Genomic DNA, 27,207 nt, shown 5'->3' with positions numbered 1-27,207 from the left:
GACCATTATCAAATACAGTCACTTTTTGTCTTGAGCAGTGGTAAAATTAAAAATGTATATTCAATTTAAAGATTCAAATCCTGTGCCCAAAATTTTTGAGAGCTGACATGATACCACAATACCTGACTTCATGTAATGGCTCCCTGTCAAAATGCAAGAGTACAACAAAATTTACTCAGCATTACCAATGGGCCATTTAAAGTTATGTATGTAAAGTACACATGAAACATCATTTAGTTTTGTATTAAGGTTGAATTCGATCCCAAAGTCCAGTAAAATCTAAATTATTGTTCTCAAACATTTCAGATCAAAATTACCCAGTAGAAATACCTAGAAATGTAGCTTGTGTTTATGAAGAATTCCAGTACAGATCTTTGAATAGAATCCAATGAGAACTTCATAAAAGACCCAAAGTTTAAAATGTATCCAAACTGGCTTCCTGAGCAGTTCTATAGCTCATGGGTGCTGATTTTAGGCATTGTGATATGCTCTTGTCATCTGCAAATGTGTTGGGCTGCATTTATAAGTATCCTGGGATTCCTGTTGTCTGCATGCCACACTTTGGGTATGCCTGATCCAGAAAGTTTGTCTTAACTACAGCTGTGAGAGTTTCAGACACCATATTTTAATTCCCATGTCAAATAATTTATTAATATTCATATCTATTTCATCTCTCTCTATATGAAAATTGAGAGCTTGTCTGGTATTATGAGAAACTTTGCTGTGAATATTTACCAAAGCAATAAATACTCAGACTGTTCTTCAAGCTGACTTTAAGCTGCTATTCCTAAAACATGATTGAATGTCTGTCAGTATCCCAGCTCTAAATTTTTGGAATGGGAGCTCTAAAATTATGAAAGACCTCAACCCAAGACCAGCTGTGAGAAAATATACATGTCTGATACCACCCCGTGACTCTACAGGAAATGGATACAACTGGCTGTTGTCCCATATTAATATACAGCACTCATATTTTATGTCTGTGGATTGAGTTTGGCTGTATTTGTCAGTGGCATTTATTACTCTTACCTTTATCTTCACAATCCATCCTAAGTAGAGAAGCTGCATGAAGTATTACAGAGTGCTGCTTCACTTGAAAGACTATCTTTGAGGTTAGCCATGAGAATCTGTATACCAAAGTCACTAGAGAACATTTTTGATTACCTAGCAGATTTGCTGACATTATAGAATGGTATCCCCAATAATGACTATGCTGAACAGAAATCATTAGAAGATAATCTTATTGTAACTCACCTGATTTTTCAATCAATACTCTTTTATACATCTAGCAAAGGTGAATAAAGCAATCATGTCATGCTGATTCCTTACGTTTGCCAGTAATCTCAACTCTGAATGAATTATTTCTTGGAACTGATGGTTAAGTATTTCAGGCTTAAGGTCAATATGGCTGCTGACAAGTGTGTTACTACCAGCCTCAAAGATGGGAGAGGTGATCTAGTAGGTGACCTCATAGTTACTCTTTCAGCTACTTTATCTTCAGTTCCAAGTAACTGGCAACCTGGAATAATGATTTCTTCTGTAGCATTTTCCTTTCTTTGTGTTGTCTCTGTTCACAAAGGAATCACTTAAGATTAGGATAAGTACTTATCTGGCTTAGCAGTTTTGCTGTATGTCAAGTCAAAAATCAACCTATGGCCTTATGCACATAGATTATGGTAATTTTCAGAGAGCAAGCTCTCAGATGAAGAGGCAAGCATCATTAGAAACAGTAGAAGCATGCCTCAACATTTTGTGACTCAACATTCAGGAGAAAAGCTTAGCAGGACCAATTGCTCCATGGATGTAGGTTCTATTGTTATGTTTTGAACTATACTAAAGGTGTTCAGATGATCAGAAGTAGGAAATATTTCTTAAAAAGAAAGTAAAAATGCCCTGGAATTTGAGAGAAGAGAAAAATAAACATGGACAAATGTACAATGCCTTGGCAGAGAAATTGTAGAGGTTGTTGCAAAATGAGAGCAGTCCTTCAGAATTACTATCTAAAATAATTATTGTGCTCTAACTTAATATTCAGTTATTATATATTTGGTTCTATTCTAAATGTATTTAGTATATGATCAATCATCCTGGGAAGACATAAAGATTTAAAGGACAATGTACACAACCTATACAGGTATGTGCATATAATTGTCTTGGATTGAGTCAGGAAAGTGTATTTAGTCATTTTAGCTTTGTCCTTAATCTCTGGCCTTTTCATCTATGAAAAATTTTCTTAGTCTGATTAATAGCTGGGAAAATATTCTCCCACCCAATTCTATATCAATTTTTTACTTTTTTTGAGATTATAATTTAATTACAACATTTCTCTCTTCTGTTTCCTCCTTCCAAATTCTCCTATATGCCCCTCCCAGTCTTCTTCAAATTCATGGCCTGTTTTTTTTTTATTAACTGCTATTGAATGCATATGTGTATTTGTATTTACACATGTATTTCTAAATATAACTTGTTTAGTCCATATACTGTTACTTGTACATATCGTTTTAGGGCTGTCACTGGAAAGCTGGTCAGTGTGCTCTTACCTGGGGAAGGCCACCTCTCATGCTCCTAGCTTCACTCAGTTGCCTGTAGTTCTTTGTGTAGGGTTGAGGGCTCGTGAGTTTTATCCTGTCCAGTTTGGCATGTTAGTTGGTGCCGTGCTTGTTCAGCTCACATTTGGGTGGTCATGTTGGTGAAACTTTATGGGCATAGCTTCTGATGTTCCTAGGTGAAACAATCTCACAGCGAAGTCTCTGACCCTTTGGCTCTTAGAATCTTCCCACTCCCCTCTTCCACAATGTTCCTGGAGCCATAGATGCAGGAGTGTTATGTAGATGTATTTGTTGGAATGGGACTCCACAACTCTGTATTTTGATTAGTTGTGTTTTTTTTCTGTAATAATTCCCATCTGTTGAAAAGAGAAATTTCCTAAATAAGTAAAGACTCTACTTATATGTGGGTATAAGGAGAGATAGTTGTTAGGAAGTATGCAGGTTTAGTAAAGTAGTGGTTGTAGATTCTCTTCTAACAACCATGATTTCACTAATACTGAGTAGTTACCTAAAAACACCAGACATTGTATCCATCTTGTCATCTCTTTACTCTGTTGATAGTCCCCTTTGCTTTGAGGTTACAGAATTCCATTTGTCTATTTTTTTTTTTTTGCTTTTGTTTCCTGTATTTTTGGAGTCACATCCCAAAAGACAAATGGCTAATAGCCAGACTATATAAGGAACTAACATAATTCAATGAGTGACAAGAACATAAGATCTAATTTAAAATGAGCAAGTGATCTGAATAAATAATCAAAAAAATGGAAATGGATGGCAAGTATATTTTGAAATATTTGGTATCATTACCCACCAGGAAAAGGCAAATTATAATGTTTATTTTATTAAAAAAAACAAACCCAAGAAGTAACATGTTGGCAAACATTCCGAGTAAAGGAAAGTTCATGCGTGCCCTGTTGAGGAGGTATAAATCAATACATTCAGAACAGAGTATATAGCATAGAGGCTCCTCACTTTTTGGTGTGAATATTAAGGAATTTAAATCAGAATATCAAAGAAATAGCTGCATTCTGTGCTTAATGTGTCACTATTCACAACAGCAGACACATGGCTTCACCTTTAAGTGCCAATTGACAGCTGACCATGTAGAGAAAATGTCACATAAAAATGCAAGGAAATATTATGTAGCCATAGATTGAAGTCCTGTCCTTTTCAGAAAAATGGGTAGTATTGAAGATGTTATATTGGGTGAAACCAGAAACAAAACACAAACAGCACACGTTCTTCCTTCAATGTGAAAGCAAAGAAAAGTGATTACAATTGTAGAATAGTAGTCATTAGGCATTGGTAACAGTGGGAGATGGAGAGCTGATAAACCAAGATTGGGTGTTAAATTCCCAAACACAGTTAGATATATAAAAATAATTTCTAAAAGTCAATGGCACAATGGAATGAACATGAGCATGTGCATATGGTATTAAACACACACACACACACACACACACACACACACACACACACACACACACACTGGGTATCTAGAAAAGATTAACTCAGAGGTTGTAAATATAAAAGATAAGGTGAGGGAAGTGCTAATTACCCTGATTTGATTGGTGCATGCTGTATGCATGTATTCAAATATCACACTGGCCAGAAGTGCTGCTTAGTGGTATAGTACACGTTTATCATGCAGGAGGCTCTGTGTTCAGTGCTCAGTGACCCTATGGAAGGAAGGTCATACCGAACATACAATACATATAATTAACATGTGTTATAAAAATTAATTTTGTATTGGGGAGATAACATTTTTGTATATTCTTATTAGCAAAACCATTCCCCTTTTTGTCTCAGAAAGGGAATTGTTACATATTTGTACCATTATATGGGAAATTGTGGAATTTGTCATTTGATGTAGTATTCTTGAACTTGCCCTATAGGTCGTTATCATCATATTTGACATGCTTTTGAATTTTGGCTTCAGCGAAACACTGTTAATTACCCTCATGACAATAGTGCCTTCATTCTCATTGACTACATTCCTGATTGTTTTGGAAATGGTAAGAAATGTCATTAGCTGTTCCATAAAAATTGAATATGTAGTCTACTTGCTCTGTGAAGATCTACAGAGGTAGAAAGTGGGTTAGTGGGCTTGGGGAGTGAAAGCAGACATGAGGGATTACTTTGCAATGACTGGAGTGCTCTGAAGTTGCATTGTGGTGATGCTTACACACACTATTAAAAAAGTCCTGAGTCTGCAGACTTAGAGTAGGTACAATTTATAACATGAAAATAAACTTCCATAACACCATTAAAAAGTTGTGCCTTAGGCACTCTGCAAAATCTAGGCATGGTTGAATGCTGTTAGAAGCTAAAGCCAGAATGTAATAGAACTTCCTACTTCAATGGGTGTTTATTAATTGCCAAGGATTAGTTCATACACAATATTCTTCAACTATTCAAAAGCATATGCCATTCTGTGCTAGTCACTGTGCTAGTAATTAGAGATACCTGACACTGAGAGCTGCTGGTAGCAATGGCTTTACCAGAGGCAACAAGGATAAACAGCACATGATAATTGATAGTTCAGGTGTCAACTCACCAGATGGATAATTCTCTGAAGGAAGAACCCTGTTCAAGCAAGGCTTACGGGACCACAGACTCTGCAAACTGGTTTTTACTTCTGTCTGAAATTTTTCTCATGTGCCACTACATTTCGTCCCTAAAAAGAACAGCCGTGGGGTTCTTTTCACAGCCCATTGGTGATGTGTTTTCTACTTTTCAGGTACATATATCTGTGGATGGTCAGAAAGATGATTTCTTCTTAAGCTGTATAATTTGATAAATAGAAAATATTTGATAAACATACCTGAGTTTAATGAACAAAATAGTCAATATGCAAAGTACATATTATTTAAATGTAAATTGTGAAGAAAATGTATTTAGCCTTTTTTTTTTCTTTTCAGAGAGCCCACCAGCACTATGCAGAATTTGGAGAAATCAAATATGGTTTATCTGGGGCTGATTATCTGTTGTGCCTAATAGTAAGAATTTTTTCTCACTACATATCCCTTACAATAGAAGTTCTTTACTATAACTCTATGGTCTTGTCTGAAGCGTGCTATCTCTGAAAGTGTTGTAAACATTGTTTTAGATAAAGCAATGACTTTCAGACATGGATTTACTCTTAGAGTAAGTTTTGTGTGCATATATATGATAAGTTAACAATTCAATATAGTATCCATTTTGGTTTGTTTAGTCTTTTCACCATTCTACCTCCAAATGTAAAAGTGTGAAAAAATGAGATGCAATGTAAATTTTCTTAATTATGAATATAAGCCAAAAATTGAATATAAGTGAATGGGAAAATTATTATTTTAGACTTAAGGTTGAGGAAAGCTATTGCCTTTCCAAACTATCTTCCCTTGATGCTCTTGGCAAAACAGTAGACACCTAGTCCCTGCCCTCATGGGGCTTATATTCTAGAAGAAGTATACAGATAAGCTAAGTAAATAGTAAATACTGTGTTAGTTGGAAAAGTGTTTAAGTTACTGTCTGCTGCTGTAAAGAGATACCATGACCAATGCAAATTATAGAAGAATGCATTTAGTAGAGGCTTACAGTTTCAGAAGGTGAATCTATGACCATCATGGCAAGGAGCATGGTAGCATGTGGGCAGGCATTGCACTGGAGCAGTAGCTGAGAGCAACATCAGATCCACAAGCACAAGGAAGAGAAAAAAAGCTAACTGGAAATGATGTGGGCTTGTGGGCTCTTGAAATCTCAAGTCCACCCTCAGTGACATACCTCTGCCAATATGGCCAAACCCCCAATCCTTCCCAAACAGTTCCATTAACTGGGGACCAGTCATTTAAAAATATGAGCCTAGACAGCCATTCTCATTCCAACCACCCCACAGATAGTCAGGAAGGACTCAAATGACATTCTAATTGGCACTAGCAAGAGTGACCCTGTCTTTTGTCAGGATCCTCTAGGAGAAAGAGGGAGCTTAATCAGATAGAAGAGCATACAAGTAATGTGGTAAAGTGTGAGATAAGCAGAATAGGGTCCACATGGGGTTCTAGACAACCCCAAGGATTTTGATGCAAATTTCAGTGGTTAAGGAATCATTGGATGTTTTGAATCAAAGCACGATGATCAAACATAGCTGTGGAAAGTATAACTACAATTTCTGTGATGAAAGTATATGTGTAGGACAAGAGGAATACATGGAAACCATGTGGAAATGCATTGCAAGCTGAGAAAGAGCAATGACATGGGTCTGGATGGGCATAACACAGCAGAGAGAACCAGTTGCATTATGAGAAGTAACAATTAAGTAACTTGGTTAACTTATGTCTCAACAAAACTTTTTGTTTGCTTCTAGCCATACTTTCATGCTTTGCTGTTCATTTTTATTCTGAGATGCCTGGAACTTAAATGTGGGAAGAATGTAATACAGAAAGATCCCATTTTCAGGTTAGGATAACATTTAATCATGTATATAAGATCATAGTTTAATATTCCTTTTGTGGTGGCTGCACTTCCAATTGTTGATAGGGATTGCTGTTTACAATGCAAGCGATATGGCCGGGCGGTGGTGGCGCACGCCTTTAATCCCAGCACTCGGGAGGCAGAGGCAGGCGAATCTCTGTGAGTTCGAGGCCAGCCTGGGCTACCAAGTGAGTTCCAGGAAAGGCGCAAAGCTACACAGAGAAACCCTGTCTCGAAAAACCAAAAAAAAAAAAAAAAAAAAAAACCAAAAAAAACCAAAAAAAAAAAAAACAAAAACAAAAACAAAAAAAAAAAACCAATGCAAGCGATATAATGATTGGCATTATAGCCCATGGATATCTGGCTTACTGTCAAGAAATAAAACCTGCCACTAACCAGTAGAGAGATATTTCAATTTCTCAAATATGTAAAGATTTTCCAAGTATGCTATCATTCTCCCATAAAAGGTGATATTCAGCCTCGCATAGAAGAGATAGTAAGAAGAGATAATAATTTACAACTGAATTGATGGAATTTTACATGTGGGCTGTGGAAAGTGTGAGTGGCAAAAGGTGTTGAAACAAATATCTGATGTGACTAGGGTGGGTCTGTAGTGACCATTGGCAGTAAAAGTGACTTGAATTTTAGGAGGGGAGGGGCAATACTTGATGATATTGCTGGTAAGTCCTGGCTTCAAAGGTCAAAGGTGCTGGAAGGATAGCAACAACACCGAGGGAGGGGTTCTGAAGTCACACGAATAGTGACAATCGCCACCAGTCTATTAGAAAAAAGAAAATGGGTAAAATCACCAGGAAACTAAGTTTTAGCAACTAGAAAACAATGTGCAACTCAACTGTTTTCCACAGGATATCTCCACAAAGTCTAAATGGTCAACTAAATCCAGAGGAACGTAGAGGTGAAGATGAAGACGAAGATGTTCAAGCAGAAAGAATAAGGACATCGGCTGCCTTGAGCACTTCAAACTCAAATGAGGTTTGAAAGCGTAGATGCTACTGAAAGCATACAAGAATTGTTCAGAGAAAAGCTTGATATATTGATTTTAACTTTGAAAGTATGACGTTTACTACATCCCTAAATATGCAGTTACCCTAGAAGGTTCTGGAAATTAAATGAAATTAAAACACAATGATTTTGCTGGGCAGTGGTGGTACATGCCTTTAATCCCAGAACTTGGGAGGCAGAGGCAGGAAGAGCTCTGTGCATTCAAGGCCAGCCTGGTCTACAGAGAGAAACCCAACTAGAATTACAATTTTAGAACAAAGCAAGACCCTATAAGTTGAAGAATGTAATATTTGAGGTAAAATGCTTAATAGAGACCAGGAGAGTTAACTATGCTTCATGAATGCTAGGCAGGTGCTATATTCTCCAATGCAGTCAATTCCCTTCCGCCAAAATGGTGAGTTGTCTTCCATGGTGTCCAGGTACTTCCCTAGTGTGTTTGGAAGCCAGAGACATTGTAAATTAATGAATGTGTCTTATATTGGTAGCAATGTTAATGATTACTCTCAACTCAGAGCATGATTTGATTTGTGGTAAATGTCATGAGAATAAAAGAACATAACACCTCTGGAATTTAGAGGATAACCTCATTTCTATCTCTTCTAGAGACCAGTCATAATCGCCAATGGTCTGCACAAAGAGTATGCAGGACAGAAGAAAAATTGCTTTTCAAAGAGGACAAAGAAAGTAGCAGCAAGAAACATCTCTTTTTGTGTTAATAAAGGTTTGGAACAACCACTTCTAAAATTTATTGTTTAAAGTTTTTTGACTAATTGACTTTTGTGGTATTGGAGAATAGAACCCAGAGCCTCATGTGTGTCAGGCAAGTATTCTACCACTGTGTGGAATTCTTAGCTTCCTCTTACTTCTTGTATTGAGGCAGAATCTCACTAAGTTGTCAAGGATAAACTTTTGAACCTATTCTCTAGTTCAGGCAGGTCTTGAACTTGTGATCCTCCTGCCTCAGCCTTTTGAGTAGATTGGACGACAGGTGTGCACACAGAAAGCCATTAACCATTTATTTTTAGGAATGAACATAAGGCATAATTTCACTTGCTATAGCCTTTAACGCCTTCATTTGTTCAATGTAGATATTTTTTTTTAGTTGTAAGGGATTATTCTAGGGAAAATCAGGAAACTTTCTGCCCTTGTGGATTTTGCATTCTAAGGAGTCCATAAAAATAACTTGTCAATAAAATATCAAATATTACATAAATTCTATGCGGAGCACTGAACCTTGTGAAATAATGAGTGACATGGAACTGTGTTTGATTAGAACAAGGGAAGGCTTTACTCGAACAATGACATTTAAGTCAATATCTATGTGACAAGAAGATCGACACAGCAATGGCAAAGATTTAGATACAGTGGCACATTTGGATTGGTTGAGTTTAAAGCAAAGAGGCCAGCAGATGCATCTGTGTGTGGGAGGGAGGCATGAAGTCAAGCAGGGTTTGACTAGGCACAGTCCCTTAAAGCAGCAAGAATGACACAGTTTGCACCAGGCTAGTAGAACGTCATTAGAAGCTTGTTAGCACACCGTTCCCATTCTGTATAGAATTGCATACTGATATTTGTGTTTGAATTTTAGAAGGGGCGATTTACATAAGTTCAGATGAAATATCATGGTAGTTTGGGTAAATGTGATTTATTTTTGGTGTAAGAATAGTGTTCCAGCCTTCTAAGGTCTAGAAATCTTTTGCATGGACACACAGGTACACATGCACTATGGGAAATAATGGAAATAGAAAATCTTGGGGGGGGGGGGCTGATGTGTCAATGTAAAATTAATATGCTTTTAATAAAATTTAAATGATGAGAATTAACTAATATGTTTTCTTGACATATATTGTGTATATTTTAAGTTAGAATTACTCTATTTAAGAATTCTAAAGACCTCTCAAGATTTCACTGAAAAACTATAAACCTGTATTTCATTTCCCAAATTGATAATCTTATTCTTTCTTTCAGGTGAAATTTTGGGATTGTTAGGACCCAATGGTGCTGGTAAAAGTTCCTCTATTAGAATGATAGCTGGGATCACAAAGCCAGCAGCTGGAGAGGTAATAAAAAATTAAGAAATTGTTTCCATTTCAAAAAAAAATAGTCATAATAAATATAGGTTATATATTTGTAAGACTTTTATTGATATTTTGGATATACATATTTTTCCTTTTATTGTTTTTGTATGGTATTTAAAAGTTTATAATAGGAATTGGAATGTTACCAGGAGCCAAGTACCTGTTATACACCACAGGCTCTTAGGTACTGCCTGAATTTGTACATCTTTGCCACCCTACTCACATGTGAAATAATGCTCATATATTAGCAGATTTCATTGTTTTCTGTGATACAAATGGATCACCTTCGGTGACATGTTCTTGTTCTTTTCATAGTTCAGGTGTTTACCAGCTGCAAAGGCAGTTTCTAGATTGTGTGGGGGAAAGGCCTCACATACCATCAGTGAAGCTGCTTCCTCTTCTAGGTGGAACTGAAAGGATTTAGCTCAGCTGTGGGTTTCCATGGTGATGGCACCATCAAGTTTGGATACTGTCCTCAGGAGAACGTGCTGTGGCCCATCCTGACAGTGAAAGAGCACCTGGAGCTGTATGCCGCTGTTAAGGGGCTGAGGAAGGAGGATGCTGTCATCGCCATTTCAAGGTACAGCAGAAGGGCTGTGTCCTCCCTTTTTGTCAAGAGGTGGGGAGGTACTACTCACAGTGAATTTACTAATGAATAACAGGAGTGGAAAGGCATTTCTACCTTTTCAGAGCATTGGTGGTCAAACAGAAATGAGAGACAACACCTGACTCTCCACATACTCCGTGTGGGAACTAAAAATCATTGAATAAATTAGTTGACAAAGAATGACTAAGTCTATTCTCATGAATAATCACTGTTTTCAGGTTTCTAGTGAGAAAATGGAATAAACATCAGTTTAGTTTCTCATTCAGAATTATAATGAAAAAACTATTTCAGGAGGCAAAAAATGAAACAACTTTTTATCATGATTCGAATTTGGAGAACAGTAGTGCTATGCTTCTCCCCAATACTTTTATAATTATGGGTGATTTCTTTTTCTTTAAGTTCTCTTTTAGTGTGATATTTCCATCTTATTTTCTATCAGATTAGTGAATGCTTTTAAACTACATGACCAGCTGAATGTCCTAGTGCAGAAACTATCTGCAGGAGACACTAGAAAGGTACGTGCGGTGTCGATTGTTCTTTTGAGGGCTTATGTGTTATGGAAACAAACAGGGGACATTTTTTTTCCTGCATTGCAGCTGTGCTTTGTGCTGAGCATCCTGGGAAATTCATCTGTCCTGATTCTGGATGAACCCTCTACAGGCTTAGATGTGTCTGGGAAGCAGCAAATGTGGTGAGCATTCTTATAGGTCCCAGACCTACAGTGGTAAACATGAAAAACTGCAACAAATCCACTGGTTCCTGATTCAGTGGAAATTGTATTAGTTAGGGGCTATAGCTTGGGCAATAAATGTCCTTTAAAGGCTGATATGTTGAAGGTTTGTTCCTCAGACAATAGTGCTACTGAGAGGTGCTAGCTAGCACCCTTAGGAGGTGGAGCCTAGTGTAGGGGAAGCTAAGATGACCTTGAAGAAGACATTGGGCCTCTGGTCCTGAAGAAAACAGTCGTATTTCCCCTGTGGCATTCACTACCATGGTGTTCTGCCTTCCCACAGGTTCAATGCAATGGATCTAATCAACCATGGCTTAGAATATCTGAAATTTAAATGCAAAATAAACTTCTCCATTTGAGTTGATTATACCAGATATTTTATCATAGTGATACAAAACTGGTATGTACTAACATCATATCAGCTGCTATTGTAGCAAATATTTCAGGCGATCAACTTACCAAGAGGAAAGATTTGTTTGGGCTTGAAGTTTTTGGGCTTTAAGTCCATATTTGGTTGACTTTGTTGCTCTGGGGCTGTGGTCAGGTAGCATGCCATGGCAGGAACACATGATAGCTCTGGTCATTTTATAAGTCAAGGAGCAAGAGCATGAGAAAGGCACTGAGGCACCAGAATCCCCTACAGAGGCTCTGATGTCCTGAAAGCATCCACCTAGACCTCAACTCAAAGATTCTATCACCCCCTAACGGAACCATCTGGGGACCAATACCTTTGCACATGGACCTTTAGGTGACACTCAAGACACAAACTCTATCTACAGAGATAGTTCATGTTATTAGGAAAGCAAATGTTTAATAAGTAGATGATCCAAAATGCTCCATGTTCTGCAGTTTGGGGCTTAATAATACTTTTAATTTTGTATTTTAATTATTGAGAATTCTGTAACAATTTATTTTACTGCTTAGACTGTTTTCCTAAAGACCCTCATCTTACTGACCTAATTTCTTTGTTTCCACATCTGCCAAATTTACTTATCCAACTTATATCAGTTTAGTATTTTCCCATTTCTTGCATGTGAATCACCCTTTTGATTAATAAAAACCCCTGATTTAATTTCATATTCATGATTATCCAGTATTCTCTCCCATTTAAAATAAACCTTTGTTATCACTATTTAATGCAAGTGTTGAAAGACTTGTTTATGACTCCATTATACCTATCACTCAGTTCTAGTCATTGTCACTAGAAGGTCAACTTTCTTTTCATCTATTTCTATTTCTCAACCCATTTCCTTTTGCAGCTTCTATTAAAGGAAGTATGAAGCAGCAAATCTTTTTATTCATCATTATTTTGGTTAGCATTTGTAAAAGACAAGGAAGCTTCTTTTTAAAGTTTAATTGTAATACCATGGACATACCTAAAATATTAAAAAAAAATTCTCTGTATTAAAAAACAGTAGTCAGCATTTATTTCCCTGGTGTTTCTGAATACATGAATATGATTTGTAAACTGTATTCTATCTACACATTTTCCCTCTGTTTCTTTATCTTTCCTATTGTTCTTTACTTTTGGTTTTAAATACATTCTATTAATTTTTGCTCACTCCAGGCAGGCAATCCAGGCAGCTGTTAAAGACAATGAGAAGGGTGTCCTCTTGACTACCCATGACCTGGCTGAGGCTGAGGCTCTGTGTGACCGAGTGGCCATCATGGTGTCTGGAAGGCTGAGGTGGGTGTCTTTCCAGAGCCTGATTTAGGATTGCCTGTAGAAAGAGCAACTCACTGTTAGCAGCTGGTTCCTTCACTTTGCCTTCCTCACTGACACCATTTCTGCTATCTCTGACATTTAAGAATACAGAAATTGAATGACAATGTTTGTTTTTTTCCCTCATCATGTTCTTCCTACTTATAGATGCATTGGTTCAATCCAGCACCTGAAAAAGAAGTTTGGCATGGATTACATTCTAGAACTAAAAGTGAATGAAACTTCTCAAGTGCCATTAGTCCATGGGGAGATTCTGAAACTGTTCCCACAGGCCGCACATCAGGAAAGGTGAAGAGAGCTGTTAATGGTGGGGAACTATGTACGCTTTTCCACATTCTGTGGTTTCTGTTAGCTCTGTGCTAACACTGCTGATTGAGCAACACAGTAATAGTCAGGGACCTCGAAAAGAGGTGTGTTGTCTTCCAGATGATAAGAGATTTGAAAACTACACAGAAACTTGTGTCTCTTCCTCCAGAAAATAGCAAACAAAGATGAAGGGTCTTTCTTTAATAGAATTTTCTTGATTCAAAATGGAGACTATGAAGGAGTATATGCATATGTACACTTGTTTCGTGTGTGTGTGTGTGTGTGTGTGTGTGTGTGTGTACCTGTGTGTTATTAGGAGCAGGACAAGATGATAAAGCAGCAACTGAATTTAAAATTAGAGGGGTAAATACATCAGAGAAACAAGACACAAAACTGTTATTCTCATCTTCACACTATAAATGTAATGATTATCTAAGGTATATTCCAAAACCTGCTCTTACGCTTAAACTTTCAGTATCACTAGTTAAAGATATATATATATATATATATATATATATATATATATGAATATATATATATATATATATATATATATATGAATATTATGAATGATAAGAAAGGAAGAGGGGAGTCTGGTCTGAAGACAGCCAGCCCTGGAGGTCTGAGAGTGAACTGAGACAGTGGCAAAGGTTGCTATTGGAAGCAGCACCAGAAAGGAAAATGTCCTAAACCAGGATGTTCCTTAGAGGCTCCAGGGCTTTGAAATCTTTCCACAACTGTCCTGCCTTCTCCCCAGCTTCAGATCTCTGACCAGGAGTTAGCTTTAGGGTGACAATACTGAACTCATTTGAAGTTATTTTCCAGACTAATTTGGACTGGTCTAAGGATGTAGTTTAGAATTTCTATTTTAACAAGAAAACAGTTTGAGTTAAATGGGCTATGTAAGAATATAAATAGTAATACTCTGCTGTTACTAGAGATGTCTACAACAGCCAGTTCTCTTCAGTTATTTCAAGTTTTTATTGGTAAACAATTTGGTTTCACGTTTAACCTATATATTACCTTGTGCCAATTTTATTTTAATTAATTAATTTATTTATTTATTTACTAACTTATTTATTTACTTTTGGTTTTTTGAGACAGGCTTTCTCTGTGTAGTTTTGGTGCCTGTCCTGGATTTCACTCTGTAGACCAGGCTGGCCTCGAACTCAAGAGATCCACCTGGCTCTGCGTCCCTGAGTGCTGGGATTAAAGGCGTGCGCCACCACCGCCTGACTGCACCACCACCGCCTGGCCCAATTTTATTTTTAAAAAGAAATGGTTGATGATACAAAGATTTATTCTGATGTTTACCATTCCCACTTTGAAATACAGGTTGAATACAATGTGTTCCTATTCCCAGGTATCTCTCCTTGTTGACCTACAAGCTACCCATAACAGATGTTTATCCTCTGTCTCAGGCCTTTCATAAACTAGAAGCAGGTAAGGACAAACTTTTAAAGGACTTGGAGAATAATTTAATGAAGGGTGGATGTGCAATACATTTTAAAAATAGGCCCTGCTGGGTGTTGATTTTAAGAAATCTAATGGTGATGAATCCAGCTCTCTGGAAGGAGGTTCATCTGCAGTGGGGACTGGAGCTGCAGAGGAAACACAGTGGAGCTCAGCTCTTTTCCCTTCACACCCGCATTAACACAGGAAAAACCGTGACCATGGCCTGCCTTGTCTGTGTTCATATTCCATTCATATCAAGTACCCTAAGTGATTGCTTCACTCTTCTTACCCCACATCCCACCGCCTCCCTCACTGATGTGCTCAGATTACTGATGAGGTGAAAGCAACAGGAACCACTTACCAACATCATTCTATCTGTGCTGATGGACTTAACTTTCTGTTACTCAGTGACAGCTAAGGTCATTCTTTGATTGCTCAGAACTCCTCTTGCTACTAACCCTATCCATCTGTTTGTCTGTCTTACTCTCAGATAGCTAGATCATTCCCAGAAGCAGAGCATCATTGTATAATTTGCTGAAATGCTCTAACCCTGAAGCTAGTCTTTCTGGGTTCCCATCACAGTGCTTCTGCTTGCTAGCTGGGAGACATTAGATAAAATTACCCAATCCCTGCATTTTTATATAGCTTATCTCTATAGTGATTGACATTATCAGTGTCCTCTCTGCAAGGTCATTAGGAGTAAAGGAGTTAAAGTGCCCAGAACAGTGTGTCATTGTGCTTGAGATCATATTAATCTCTGCTTGTGTCCATTCTTAACAGCTGGCTTCTTGGCTCTTCCTAACTGTTGCCAGTCAAACATGCTCTTGCTCTGGGACTCTGCACTCGCTCATTCTTCTTTTTGAAATTATGTTTCCTAAATATTTAGATTGTTGCTTCTTCACATTTTTAGGATTCTGCTAAATTATCAAATTATTACTATAACTTCCTCAGTGGTATTATATAAAAAGAGCATGTGGTAAGTTTTTGCTTTGTTTTGATTTTTCTCCATCATTTCACTTACCATTTATTTTATTATTCATTTAAATGCATATGAATATAATGCCCACATTTCTCCTGCTGAAATGCACAAAGGCCAAGGGTTTTGTCTCTTCCCCTTACTGTTCTGTGACTGGCATCTAAGAGTGCCTCTCACACAGGAGATTCCCACTATGTAAGTGGTAAACTTCGAACAAGTGAGTATCTGAATCTGATGACAACTGTCATGTTGATCTCCTGATGTCCCCAGTAGAGACCTGATAATGTAGATGACCACTGAAGGGAATTCTGATTGAGTCCTCTCAAAGAGTATGGAGTGAAATCTTCATCATATGTAAGAACATTTTCATCAATGGTGTGGTCCTCAAAGAAAATACATATTTCCCAAAGATATACACACTAAATAGCAAAGATTAGCAAAATATAATATGAGAAAATCCCAGTACTAAGATGAATTTGATATGCATTCATATTAACTTTTTGTTAATGCAACCTCTATTTGAAAAAACTTACTAAAACCCTTCAAAACCAGCACTTAATCTGTAGAAACCTACATGACTCCTCCTATGTGAACTTCATATATACTTCATGGCATTGCTCTGTCCTGCATTTATTTATTCAATTTATCTTTTCTTCATTTTAATAATTCATTTTTGTGTATATGACTTTGAAAATTTTCTTGACAATAAACTGTAATTCTATGCTCATGTCTTTTACTGACTTATCTATTTTTTTTTAGTGAAGCATAGCTTTAACCTGGAAGAATACAGCCTCTCTCAGTGCACACTGGACAAAGTGAGTCAACGTGTTTGACTTTGTGTCATCGATATAAATTTCATGAAAGGAGCATGTGTCTTCTCTGTTGGTTTGGAGGACAATGGACAGCTCAGTGATCATTTTCCTGCTTTGTCTCCTGTTTAGGTATTTTTAGAACTTTCGAAGGAACAGGAGCTGGGAAGTGTTCATGAAGAAGCTGCTGCAACCATGAGATGGAAGCTCCTCCCTCATTTAGAGGAACTGTAAAGTCTCAGACCTAATTGTTCTGTTATCCTACAAACTTATGTCTTATATAGTAATTAATAGGATTAATAATTTCAAAGATGGTTTTATATCAGTGCTATACATATTTTATCTGCTTAGTCAACTACAAAATAAAATTTGTAATAATCCATGCCCTAAAACTTAGAGGCCATAAGGAAATACAAAATACTAGTAAAGTACTGTAGAAACAAAACTACAAACTCAATTTTAAAAAATATTAATTTGTAACAATTATTAGAACATTGACTTGCTGAAATAGGTGAGGAGTATGTTCAGTAGCCATTAGCTGCATGGGAACTTCATGATGGTTTATAAATATAAAATTTATGAATTTTCTTTTTTAAATTTAACTTTGTTTAACATTTTTCAGTTATTTTACATACCAACCAGTTTCCCCTCCCTCCTCTCCTCCTGTTCCCCCTCACACACTGCCATCCACCACCCTCAACATCCACTCCTCCTTCTCCATTCAGAAAGGAGCAGGCCTCCCATAGGCTTGAACAAAGCAGGGCACATCAAGTAGGACCAAGCTCCTCCCCCTGCATCAAGGCTAGGTAATCCAGCTTGGGGAAGAGGTTCCCAAAAGCCAGCTAAGTACCAGGGACAGGTCCTGATCTCATTGCTAAGAGCCTTACAAACAGACCAAGCTACACAACTGTCACACACAGGCAGAGGGCCTGGGTCGGTCCCATGTAGGCTCTTATCAGGTTCAGAGTCCATGAGCTCCCAGGAGCTCAGGTTAGCTGTCTCTGTGGGTTCCCCCTTCATGACCTTGACCCCCCTAGCTCATACAATCCCTCCTCCCTTTCTTCAGGAGGACTCTGGGAACTTGGCCCAGTGCTTGGCTGTGAATCTCTGCATCTGCTTCCATCAGTTACTGGATAGAGTATCTCTGATGACCATTAGGGTAGTCACCAATCTGGTTACAGGAGAAGGCCAGTTCAGGCACCCTCTCCACTATTGCTATGAGTCTTAGCTGGGGTCATCCTTGTGGATTCCTGGGAGTTTCCCTGGCACCAAGCTTCTCTCTTACCCTGAAATGCCATCTCCCCACCATCAAGGTGTCTCTTTCTTTACTCTCCTCTCTGTCTGGCCCCCAGCCCACCTCCTGTGCCCAACCTGCCCGACCCACTCCCTCCAGTTCCCATCCCCCCATTCCCTCATCCTTGCCCCCAGTTTGCCCAGGAATTCTCTTCTATTTCCCCTTCCCAGGAAAATCCATGCATCCCTCTTTGGGTCCTGTTTGTTATCTAGCCTCTCTGGGGCTGTGGATTGTAGGTTGTTTTTCCAGTACTTTACTCCTAATATCCACTTATGAGTGAGTACATGCCATGTTTGTCTTTCTGGGTCTGGGTTACCTCACTCAGAATGTTTTTTTTTTTTTCTAGTTCCAGCCATTTGCATGCAAATTTCACAAGGACATTGTTGTTTTTTTTTTTTTTTTTTTTTTAACAGCTGAATAATATTCCATTGTGTAAATATACCACATTTTCCTTATTCATTCTTTGATTGAGGGGCGTCTAGGTTGTTTCCATGTTCTGGCTATTATGAATAATGTTGCTATGAACATAGTTGAGCAAGTGTCTTTGTGGTATGATTGAGCATCCTTTGGGTATATGTCCAAGACTGGTATAGCTGGGTCTTGAGGTATATTGATTCCCATTTTTTCTGAGAAACGGCCATACTGATTTTCACTCTCACCAGCAGTGGAGGAATGTTCACCTTACTTCACATCCTCTCCAACATAAGCTGTCATAAGTGTTTTTGAGCTTAGCCATTCTGACAGATATAAGATGGTAATTCAGAGTCATTTTGCACAGACACTGAGATCAACAATTAATAAAAGGTGGACCTCCTGAAACTGAAAACCTTCTATAAGGCAAAGGACGCTGTCAGTAAGACAAAACAGCAGCCTACAGAATGGGAAAAGATCTTCACCAACCCCACATCTGACAGAGGGCTGATCTACAAAATATTTAAAGAGCTCAGGAAACTAGACATCAAAATACCAAATAATCCAATTTAAAGATGGAATACAGATCTAAACAGAGAATTCTTAACAGAAGAATCTCAAATAGCTGAAATACACTTAAAAATTGTTCAACATCCTTAGTCATCAGGGAAATGAATTTTCTTTTATATAAGGTATGAACTATTATTTTTCTTAAATCCTTTCCAGGAATTATTTTAACAGTAGTAGAAGATGTAAGGCCCTGGACTCACAAACAAATAAGCACACATCTTGAAAGTAGTTCAAATACAACTTTTGAAAACAAAAGGAGTCACAGTAATAATTGTTCTTTTTAAAAAATTTAAATACTAATAGCATGTTACTAGGATTTCCTTCATCTCATCAAAGTCTTCTTTGTATTTGATACTAATTTAAGTCCATTTTCTACTTATATATGTACATATGTGTACATTATATGCAGGCCTCTCATATGTCAACTTTACATATTATTTTAATTTTCTCTTGAAATAGCTATGTAACCCTGACATCAGAAAATATTTCAAAGGCCAGGCAGTATTTCTACTCTAATTTTATAATATTTTATATAGCTTAAATATAACATTTTTCTGTTCACTAAAGAATTTTTTATAGGGGCTGGAGAGATGGCTCAGTGGTTAAGAGTGCTTACTGCTCTTGCAGAGAACCTGGGTTCAGTTCCTAGCCCTCACATGGCAGCTCACAACTGTCTGTAACTCCAGTTCAGAGGATCTGATGTCCTCTTCAGTCATACATGGGCTCCTGAACACATGTGATGAATAGAAACACACTCAGGCACCACATATACATAAAATAAAAAAATTTAAAAAGAATATTCATATAATGGAGAAAATATGGAAATTAGATAAAATTTAATAAAAGAGCTCCTCTAGTTCTTTCATAAAAATTCAATTGTTTACTTTTTAATCCATTTTTGTAGAGTTGTTACTATATACAGTATACATATTTCCTAACTACATACTTATATTTACTGATATAACACTGCAATTTTTACCTGCTTTCAGATTTATAGTAATGTTGAAGCATTATATGTTTGCATTTAAATTTGTGTTAATTATATTCTTCATTCATTTGCTTTTGTGCTTTAATCTTTTTACTACCCATTTACAGGATATATATGCAATGAACTAGGTTAGCTATGTGTCTCACAGTTGATCACCACTATCTTGGAAGGCTGATCTGTTCAAGATCCAAATATTATAAGTGCTTACTTGTCAGAGGTAAAGGAATTAAATTTTATGTATTATGGATTTTAAACTAATGAAAATGTGTGTTTAAATCCTTACCTGGGGCTATTATCTAAAATATTGGATGGTGCAATTCCAAAGTTAGTATTTTGGCCTCATCTTCAACTGTAAGGTTTATAGGAAATTTAGCTATGATTATGCTTCTCTCCCCCAAATAACATTTTTAAAATATTTTAACTCACCATTATGTTTACTACATTCCCATAAAATTAGTCATTATCATCATGATTCTGTATATCAATTTTATTTTACTTACAAATGGATTTATTAATTTTGAGCATGAAGCTACTTCCTTTGAAATAAAATTGTTAGTAGTTCCTTCAGAGATAATCATAAAAGACAATACCTTAGGTTTTTGTTTTTATTTGTGTGTGTGTGTGTGTGTGTGTGAAAAAATGCCCACTCTACTCTTATACAATGAATTGTATTTTAGCTGTACTAAATATTTGTATTTGTCTTTCATTGTTTATCAGTTTTAGTAGTCAATATTTCTGTCAATTCACTAACTCCAGTCAGCCAATGACCATTTTATTGATTAAATTTTTATGATTTCATCCATGTGTATATTGTACTTGAATCATGCCTCCTCTCATTATCTTCTCTTGTCTACCTCCCATCTAACTGGACTCTTTCTGCTTCCCACCTAATCCCCATACTCCGTGCTGTGTGTGCACGTACATGCACATCACAGTGCACAAGCTAGTAAGCAGTATTCTTCCCTGGTCTCTGCTTTAGTTCCTGTATCCAGGATCCTGCCTTGAGTTCCTGCCCTGACTTCTCTCAGTGATGGAATGTGATTTGAGGATTGTAAGATGAAATAAAACCTTTCCTTCCAAGCTGATTTGGTCGTGATATTTTTTCATAGAAATAAAAACCCAAACTAAGACACTCTCCTCCAGCAACTGTAACTGCCAGTAGCTCCCCAGGGAGGGGAACAGTCCCTCAAGAGCCCATCTCCCATTTGGATTTGATATATATATATATATATATATATATATATATATATATATATATAATTTGTTATATATATATATATTCAGCAATAGATTTCACTTTATGCTAAGTAGCACCACCTATGCCAGCAGCTCTTTTACAAAACTTAAGAGCTCTTATCACAAGTAAATAATTTTCAAATCTCTTTAATGCTTATTTCTAGAATTAGCACTTTTCTCAGTTACTTGCCACAGCTATTGCTATTCCTCAAGTTTTCTATTTCACACACAGAAGTCTCTCCACTGAAATTTTGCTTCATATTTAAACAACTTCTCAGTTTTAATTTTTTATAAAAATTATCATATTGTATTTTTGTTCATATTCTTTCCCTCCCCCACTACTCACCCAATTTCATATTCTTTCCTTAAAAAATTAAACCCAAACAAAAATCTCTCTCTCTCTCTCTCTCTCTCTCTCTCTCTCTCTCTCTCTCTCTCTCTCTCTCTCTCTCTCTCTCACACACACACACACACACACACACACACAAAATAAAATAAAACAAAATATGGAGTCCTTTTACATTGGCCTACTATTCCTGAGCATGCCACCTGCTGCCCTGGAATGTGTTAGATGTACCTATTGCCACTCAAATGAAGAAAACTATTGTCCCTCTCCATTGCAAATACCTTTTTGGTTAGAGGTGACACATTGTGTCCACTTCCCCTTGTCTGTGTTGTAATTTTGTATGGTTTGAACTTGTATGGGTCTTGTGCATGCTATCATATATCTGGGTTCACTGTTCATTAGCTCTATTGTGTCTGGAAAATGTAGTTTCCTTGCTCACCTCCTTGGCTCTTAGAGTCTTTCCTCCTCTTCTGCATAGCTTCCCAAGCATTGAAGAGAGGCGTGTGGTATAGACATTGAGGGCTAAGAGTAGGCAGAAGTTTCTCTCCTGCCTGCCTGTTCCTAGATACCCAGCAGCCACTTCCCAAATAATTGACTTAGAGGCTTAGTATTACTTATAAATGCTCGGCCGGTAACTCAGCCTTATTTCTAACTAGCTCGTACACTTAAATTAACCCATTATTTTTATCTATGTTTAGTCATGTGGCTTGGTACCTTTTCTCAGTCTGACATGCTCATCTTACTTCCGCTGTGTCTGGCCCATGATCCCTTACTCTGCCCTTCCTCTTTCCAGAATTCTCCTAGTCTGGTTGTCCCACCTATACTTCCTGCCTGGCTACTGGCCAATCAACATTTTATTAAACCAAATCTATACAGTGTACAAGAGCATTATCCCACAGCATTCTCACTCCCCACTTTTGTCTAATTAAAAAGGAAAGTTTTAACTTTAAAATAGTAAAATTATATTCAACAAAACAGTTATTCATTAAGAATTATAGTAACACTATCTAATCTATTAGCACTTGACAAAGTAGAGAAAACACTCTTAATTTTCTATCTTTTCTCAGTGAGTCTAAAGTTTTGTATCTAATTTATCTTTTATTATAACTAAAGAAAACTATAATGATCTAGTTTTCAACTCCATCAAAGACTCCAGAAGGATGTAATTTTACCTAATGACAGGGACATCAGGCTACCTGGACAGTCACCCAAAGTTCCTCTGCAATTTTGGGGCATCCATCTTCAGCCTAAAGGCCTAGCATATTTGACAGACTTATCTGTGAATCAGGATTTTTGAAGGACTGTCCCACCTTGTCTTGGCAAAGTTCTGCAGTCTCTTTTGTGTCTTGCTTGTCCAATTTGTACCTCATGCTGTCAGCAGTCAAGGCAAGGGCAGTTTCTTTGCCCACATGGCTAGCTTTTGCCATAAAGAAAACAAACTCCATATGGAGTTTCTTTGATGTCCGTCATCCTCTTTGAAGTAATTGGGTCTGCCAGAAGCAGATGTGTCTCACTGTCAAGAAAAGTCTAAGTTCTTAACACATTTTAAATACTATATTTTGTAGGTCTTTGAAGTGTTTGAAGGTTGCCTATCTATCTGAAATATATCTCTGTATACCTAGAAAACCTAACTAACATGACTGTAAGTTTTACTATTAAGATGACTATTAAGTTGTATTTTTAATTATATATTACATTTTTAAATGAGCTGCAGAAACATAATACCCTAAACAAAAGTAGAAATATACATACAGTATAATAAAATTAACTTTACATTTGTATCAACAAACCAAAATCTATATTGATGTAAAATATGTAAGATAGACAGTTGTTTTTTTGGATTAAAGTAGATTTAATAATTTACCCCCTTTTCCCCTTCATTTCTATACCATATACACTTTTCTTCTTTTAGAAAGAGATTTACTATGACCAATAATAATTTGTAACCAAACTCCCTAAACAAAGACAAACATCTGTAATCCATTTTTTGGGAATGTGGGAGTAGTTTTCTAGGCTACTTCCTGCTCATTGGGGGCACCATTAATCTTATGGGGACCCTGAGAAAATTTAGGATTATGGTCAAGTCCTGACTTGAGTATTCTGTGAGGCTGGATCATCTCAGTCAGTCACCTTGAAGCTGTTCTGGATGCAGAACTCAGAAGCAACTACAATAGAAGTGCTCTGAAACATTGGATCATCTGAGTCATCCATTACCATTGGAGATTTTTCAGGGATCTTCCTCGATCAAACCTGATTTTTCTTAACACAGAATGAATCCACAGCCTCGCATTTCCTGAGGAAATGAAAGCATAACATCTTCTCTAAAGTAACACATCTTTTGACTTAAATTTTGAAGTCAAGGCATTTTCAAAATATGTAGGTTGGATTAATTCAGCAACATTTATAATCAAATGTCTCTTAGCTGTTGCTCCTTTCTCAGCTGTCAAACAATTCAAAGACAACACAATAACATACAGTATCCAGACTCTGTGTATTTCCCATCTTACATGGCTCTTTTTATATTACTTTACTCCCTTTTTAAGGACTTTATTATTCTAAAACTACATATTTCTTTTTTTATGACTGTCTATACCTTCTCTTTTCTCTCCAAGCCTACATTTACTTTTAAATGCACTGTGAACCATTTAGAGGTGTTTTTTTGGTCTGAATCTGTCTTTACTGCATATCTCTATCTTTTTCTGACCACAAGAATGTCCTGCTAAGCAGGTATGTCTAGGATTAAAGCACTAGCTCCACCCCATTCCTTGGCTTCCTGAGAGTCTAGCTTCAAGACAGAGGTACTGGCAGGAGCCACATGTATTGCCCCCAACTCCGGGGAGGTTTTAGGTCCATGTAGCCACTGCCACTGAGTAGTATGCAGCTGGCTGCTCATAAACACCATGTAAGTGTTTGGCAGCAGAGTCTCTTAGAAGAGATGCCTGGGTTTTTTTTTTTGTTTGTTTGTTTGTTTTGTTTTGTTTTTTGCCACTAAAGCTGAGTCAGGAAACCATCTCTGAAAGGAGCCATGCCTCTACCCGGCACCAGCAAACAGAGCCCACGAGAGAAAAAACAGTTACCAAGAAGCTGAGTTTGACTCTGTTTTTGTGTGCTTAGAATCCTTTTTTAAGCTTTCTCAGGTTTTATGTGGAAATTCTTGTCAAACGTTTGGGTGCCACATGTAGGCAGAAGTTTCTGTCCCACCCAGTCTGCAGCTGTTCAGTCCCAAATAAACACACAGAGGCTTATGTTAATTATAAATACTTGGCTGATAACTCAGGCTTATCACTAACTAGCTTATACACTTAAATAAACCCATATTCTTATCTATGTTTAGCCATGTGGCTTGGCACCTTTTCTCTGTCTGACCTTCTCATCTTGCTTCCTCTGCTTCTGGCTGGCGACCCCTGACTGGTTACAGCTAAGTAAGTCTACAGCATTTCAGTTTATGCAGTGTCCATCTGTGTGTGTGAGTCAGTTACCATCTACTGCAAGAAGCAGCTTCTCTGATAATGGTTGAACAATACACTTAGTTATGGGTATAGCAATATATCATTAGGAGTCATTTTTTAATTTTAAATAAATTTATTTGGTTTTTTTTTTACATCCCAACTGCAGTTTCTCCTCCCCTTCTCCTCCTATTCCTTCCCCCCACCTTCTGTCTGCCTCCCCTAAAATACTCCTCCTCTGTTTCTGTTCAGAAAGGGGAAGGATTTCCATGGGTATCAATAAAACATGGCATATCAAGGTGCAGTAGGACTAAGCTCCTTCCCATGTTTTAAGGCTGGGCAATAGGTTTCCAAAAGCTAGAAAAAGCATTATAGACAGCCCTTCCTCTCACTCTTAGGAGTCCTACAAGTAGACCCAGCTACAACAGTTACACATATGTAGATGGCCTAGGTCAGTTCCACGCAGGTTCCCTGGTTGTCGGTTCAGTTTCTGTGAGCTCCTATGAGCCCAAGTTAGTTGTTTCTGTGAATTTTCTTGTCACATTCTTGACCCCTCTGGCTCCTATCATTCCTCCCTTTCTTTGGTAGGATTCCTTGAGCTTGGCCTGGTGTTCGGCTGTGGGTCTCTGCATCTGTATCCATTAGTTACTGGATGAAGGCTCTCTGATGACAATTGGGGTGGTCACCAGTCTGCGAGTATAGCAGAGTATTGTTAGGCATCATTACTTTGACAATTTTTCCCCCTCTAGTCCTGTCTGGTTCTATTGTAGGTCTCTGGGCCATCCAACCTCTGGATCCTGGCAATTCAGTCAGTGTCAGGGGTGAGCTCACTCCTGTATCATGTGTATGAGGCTGGGCTAGTAGTCATTGGTTGGCCACTCCCATAATCTCTGCACCACCCTAACCCTCCCCCAACCCTGACACATCCCATAGGCAGGACTCACTGTAGGTCAAATGTTGTGTGGCTGTGTTGGTGTCCCAGCCTCTCCACTGGAAGTCTTGACTGGTCATGGGATATGGCCAGTTCAGACTACAGATCCACTATTGCTAAGAGTCTTAGCTGGGGTCATCTTTGTAGATTCCTGGGAATTTCCCTTGTATCAGATTTCTACCTGATCCCCAAATGCCCACCCCCTTCTAGTAATCTTTCTAAATACTATCACCCTCCACTGCCCCCCTCCTAGATCCTTCTGGTTCCCATCACCACCCACCCTGAGTCCACCCATGAGATCTCTTCTATTTTCCTTTCCCAGGGAAATCCATTTACCCCTCCCCCTGGGCCCTAAGGTTCTTGGCCTCATTAACATTGTCAGGTATGTGTTTCATCTCATAGAGCAAGCTTAGATACAATTTTAAAAGGTGATTGGTTACTCCCATAACATTTGTGCTACTTTTACTAGGCTGGTATATTTTGAAAGCAGAATCCTATTGTAACTCACAGGGTTTTAGCTGAGTGTGATATTAATGGTTACTTTTCTACTCTTGAACATGTGTAGAACCTTCCATTATATGCTTCCTAAAATATAAACTTACACAAATAAAACTTAAATGGAGTTACCATATAATGGGGTAGACAGTGCCCCACTAGATGTCATAAGCTATCAAATAAAATCTCTAGAACCAGAAATGGGTTATATCTTTTTGAACTGTTGGCCAAAATGTTGGTCCCATAGATGTCCCCTCAGATAAAACATTATAGACAATTGCCAGTACTATGGGTTACCCTCCACAACCTGATGGTAAGACACTATTGCTGAAGAGACTGCATAGTTATATCATCAAGCATGGAGAAATCAAGCTAGTGTTCCACTAGATGCTCCATTCCTACTGACTTGCATCCCTTCAGCTTTCACTGGCACTTTATATTTCCCTTCTTCAAGGTAGAACTATCATCGTGTTTCTTCTACAATATTTATCCACACCCCTTAAAAAACACAACACTTTGTTACTTGATTTCTCTCATATTTTGCATCTCCCTCTTTACTGCCCCTTTAAGCTTCATCTTTAAAAAAGCCAAAACCAAGCTAGGCATGATGCCTCTCACCTATAATTGCAATACTGGGGAGGATGGGACTGGAAGATTGGTGTGAGTTTAAGGCTGGGTTAGTTAGTAAGACCCTACACTTAACAACAACAGAAAACACACAAAGAACCTTTTCTTGAACCCCAAACTCCTTGTTTTTAGTTGCCACACCAATCTCTCATAACCAT

At 37.7% G+C, this 27,207-nt stretch overlaps 1 protein-coding gene across 3 annotated transcripts in view; it reads left to right on the top strand.

The window, feature by feature from the left end:
* The window catches only part of Abca6 (ATP binding cassette subfamily A member 6), a 71,286-nt gene extending 50,520 nt beyond the window's left edge, over positions 1–20,766 (top strand). For all 3 annotated transcript variants that reach the window (XM_006970459.4, XM_076543651.1, XM_042283042.2), the window contains 14 exons: positions 4,445–4,564; positions 5,471–5,548; positions 6,892–6,983; positions 7,865–7,991; positions 8,625–8,742; positions 9,990–10,081; positions 10,504–10,679; positions 11,146–11,221; positions 11,303–11,397; positions 13,004–13,123; positions 13,307–13,447; positions 14,829–14,908; positions 16,656–16,711; positions 16,838–20,766. In XM_006970459.4, the coding sequence (XP_006970521.1) occupies positions 4,445–4,564; positions 5,471–5,548; positions 6,892–6,983; positions 7,865–7,991; positions 8,625–8,742; positions 9,990–10,081; positions 10,504–10,679; positions 11,146–11,221; positions 11,303–11,397; positions 13,004–13,123; positions 13,307–13,447; positions 14,829–14,908; positions 16,656–16,711; positions 16,838–16,939 (1,473 nt within the window). In that variant the 3' untranslated portion in view covers positions 16,940–20,766. The remainder of the gene's footprint in view (positions 1–4,444; positions 4,565–5,470; positions 5,549–6,891; positions 6,984–7,864; positions 7,992–8,624; positions 8,743–9,989; positions 10,082–10,503; positions 10,680–11,145; positions 11,222–11,302; positions 11,398–13,003; positions 13,124–13,306; positions 13,448–14,828; positions 14,909–16,655; positions 16,712–16,837) is intronic.
* The last annotated feature ends 6,441 nt before the right edge of the window (positions 20,767–27,207 follow it).

The sequence above is a fragment of the Peromyscus maniculatus genome, chromosome 8 (assembly GCF_049852395.1).
Source record: "Peromyscus maniculatus bairdii isolate BWxNUB_F1_BW_parent chromosome 8, HU_Pman_BW_mat_3.1, whole genome shotgun sequence".
In the NCBI taxonomy this organism is placed as follows: Eukaryota; Metazoa; Chordata; class Mammalia; order Rodentia; family Cricetidae; genus Peromyscus; species Peromyscus maniculatus.
This window is presented reverse-complemented; position numbering and strand designations above follow the sequence as displayed.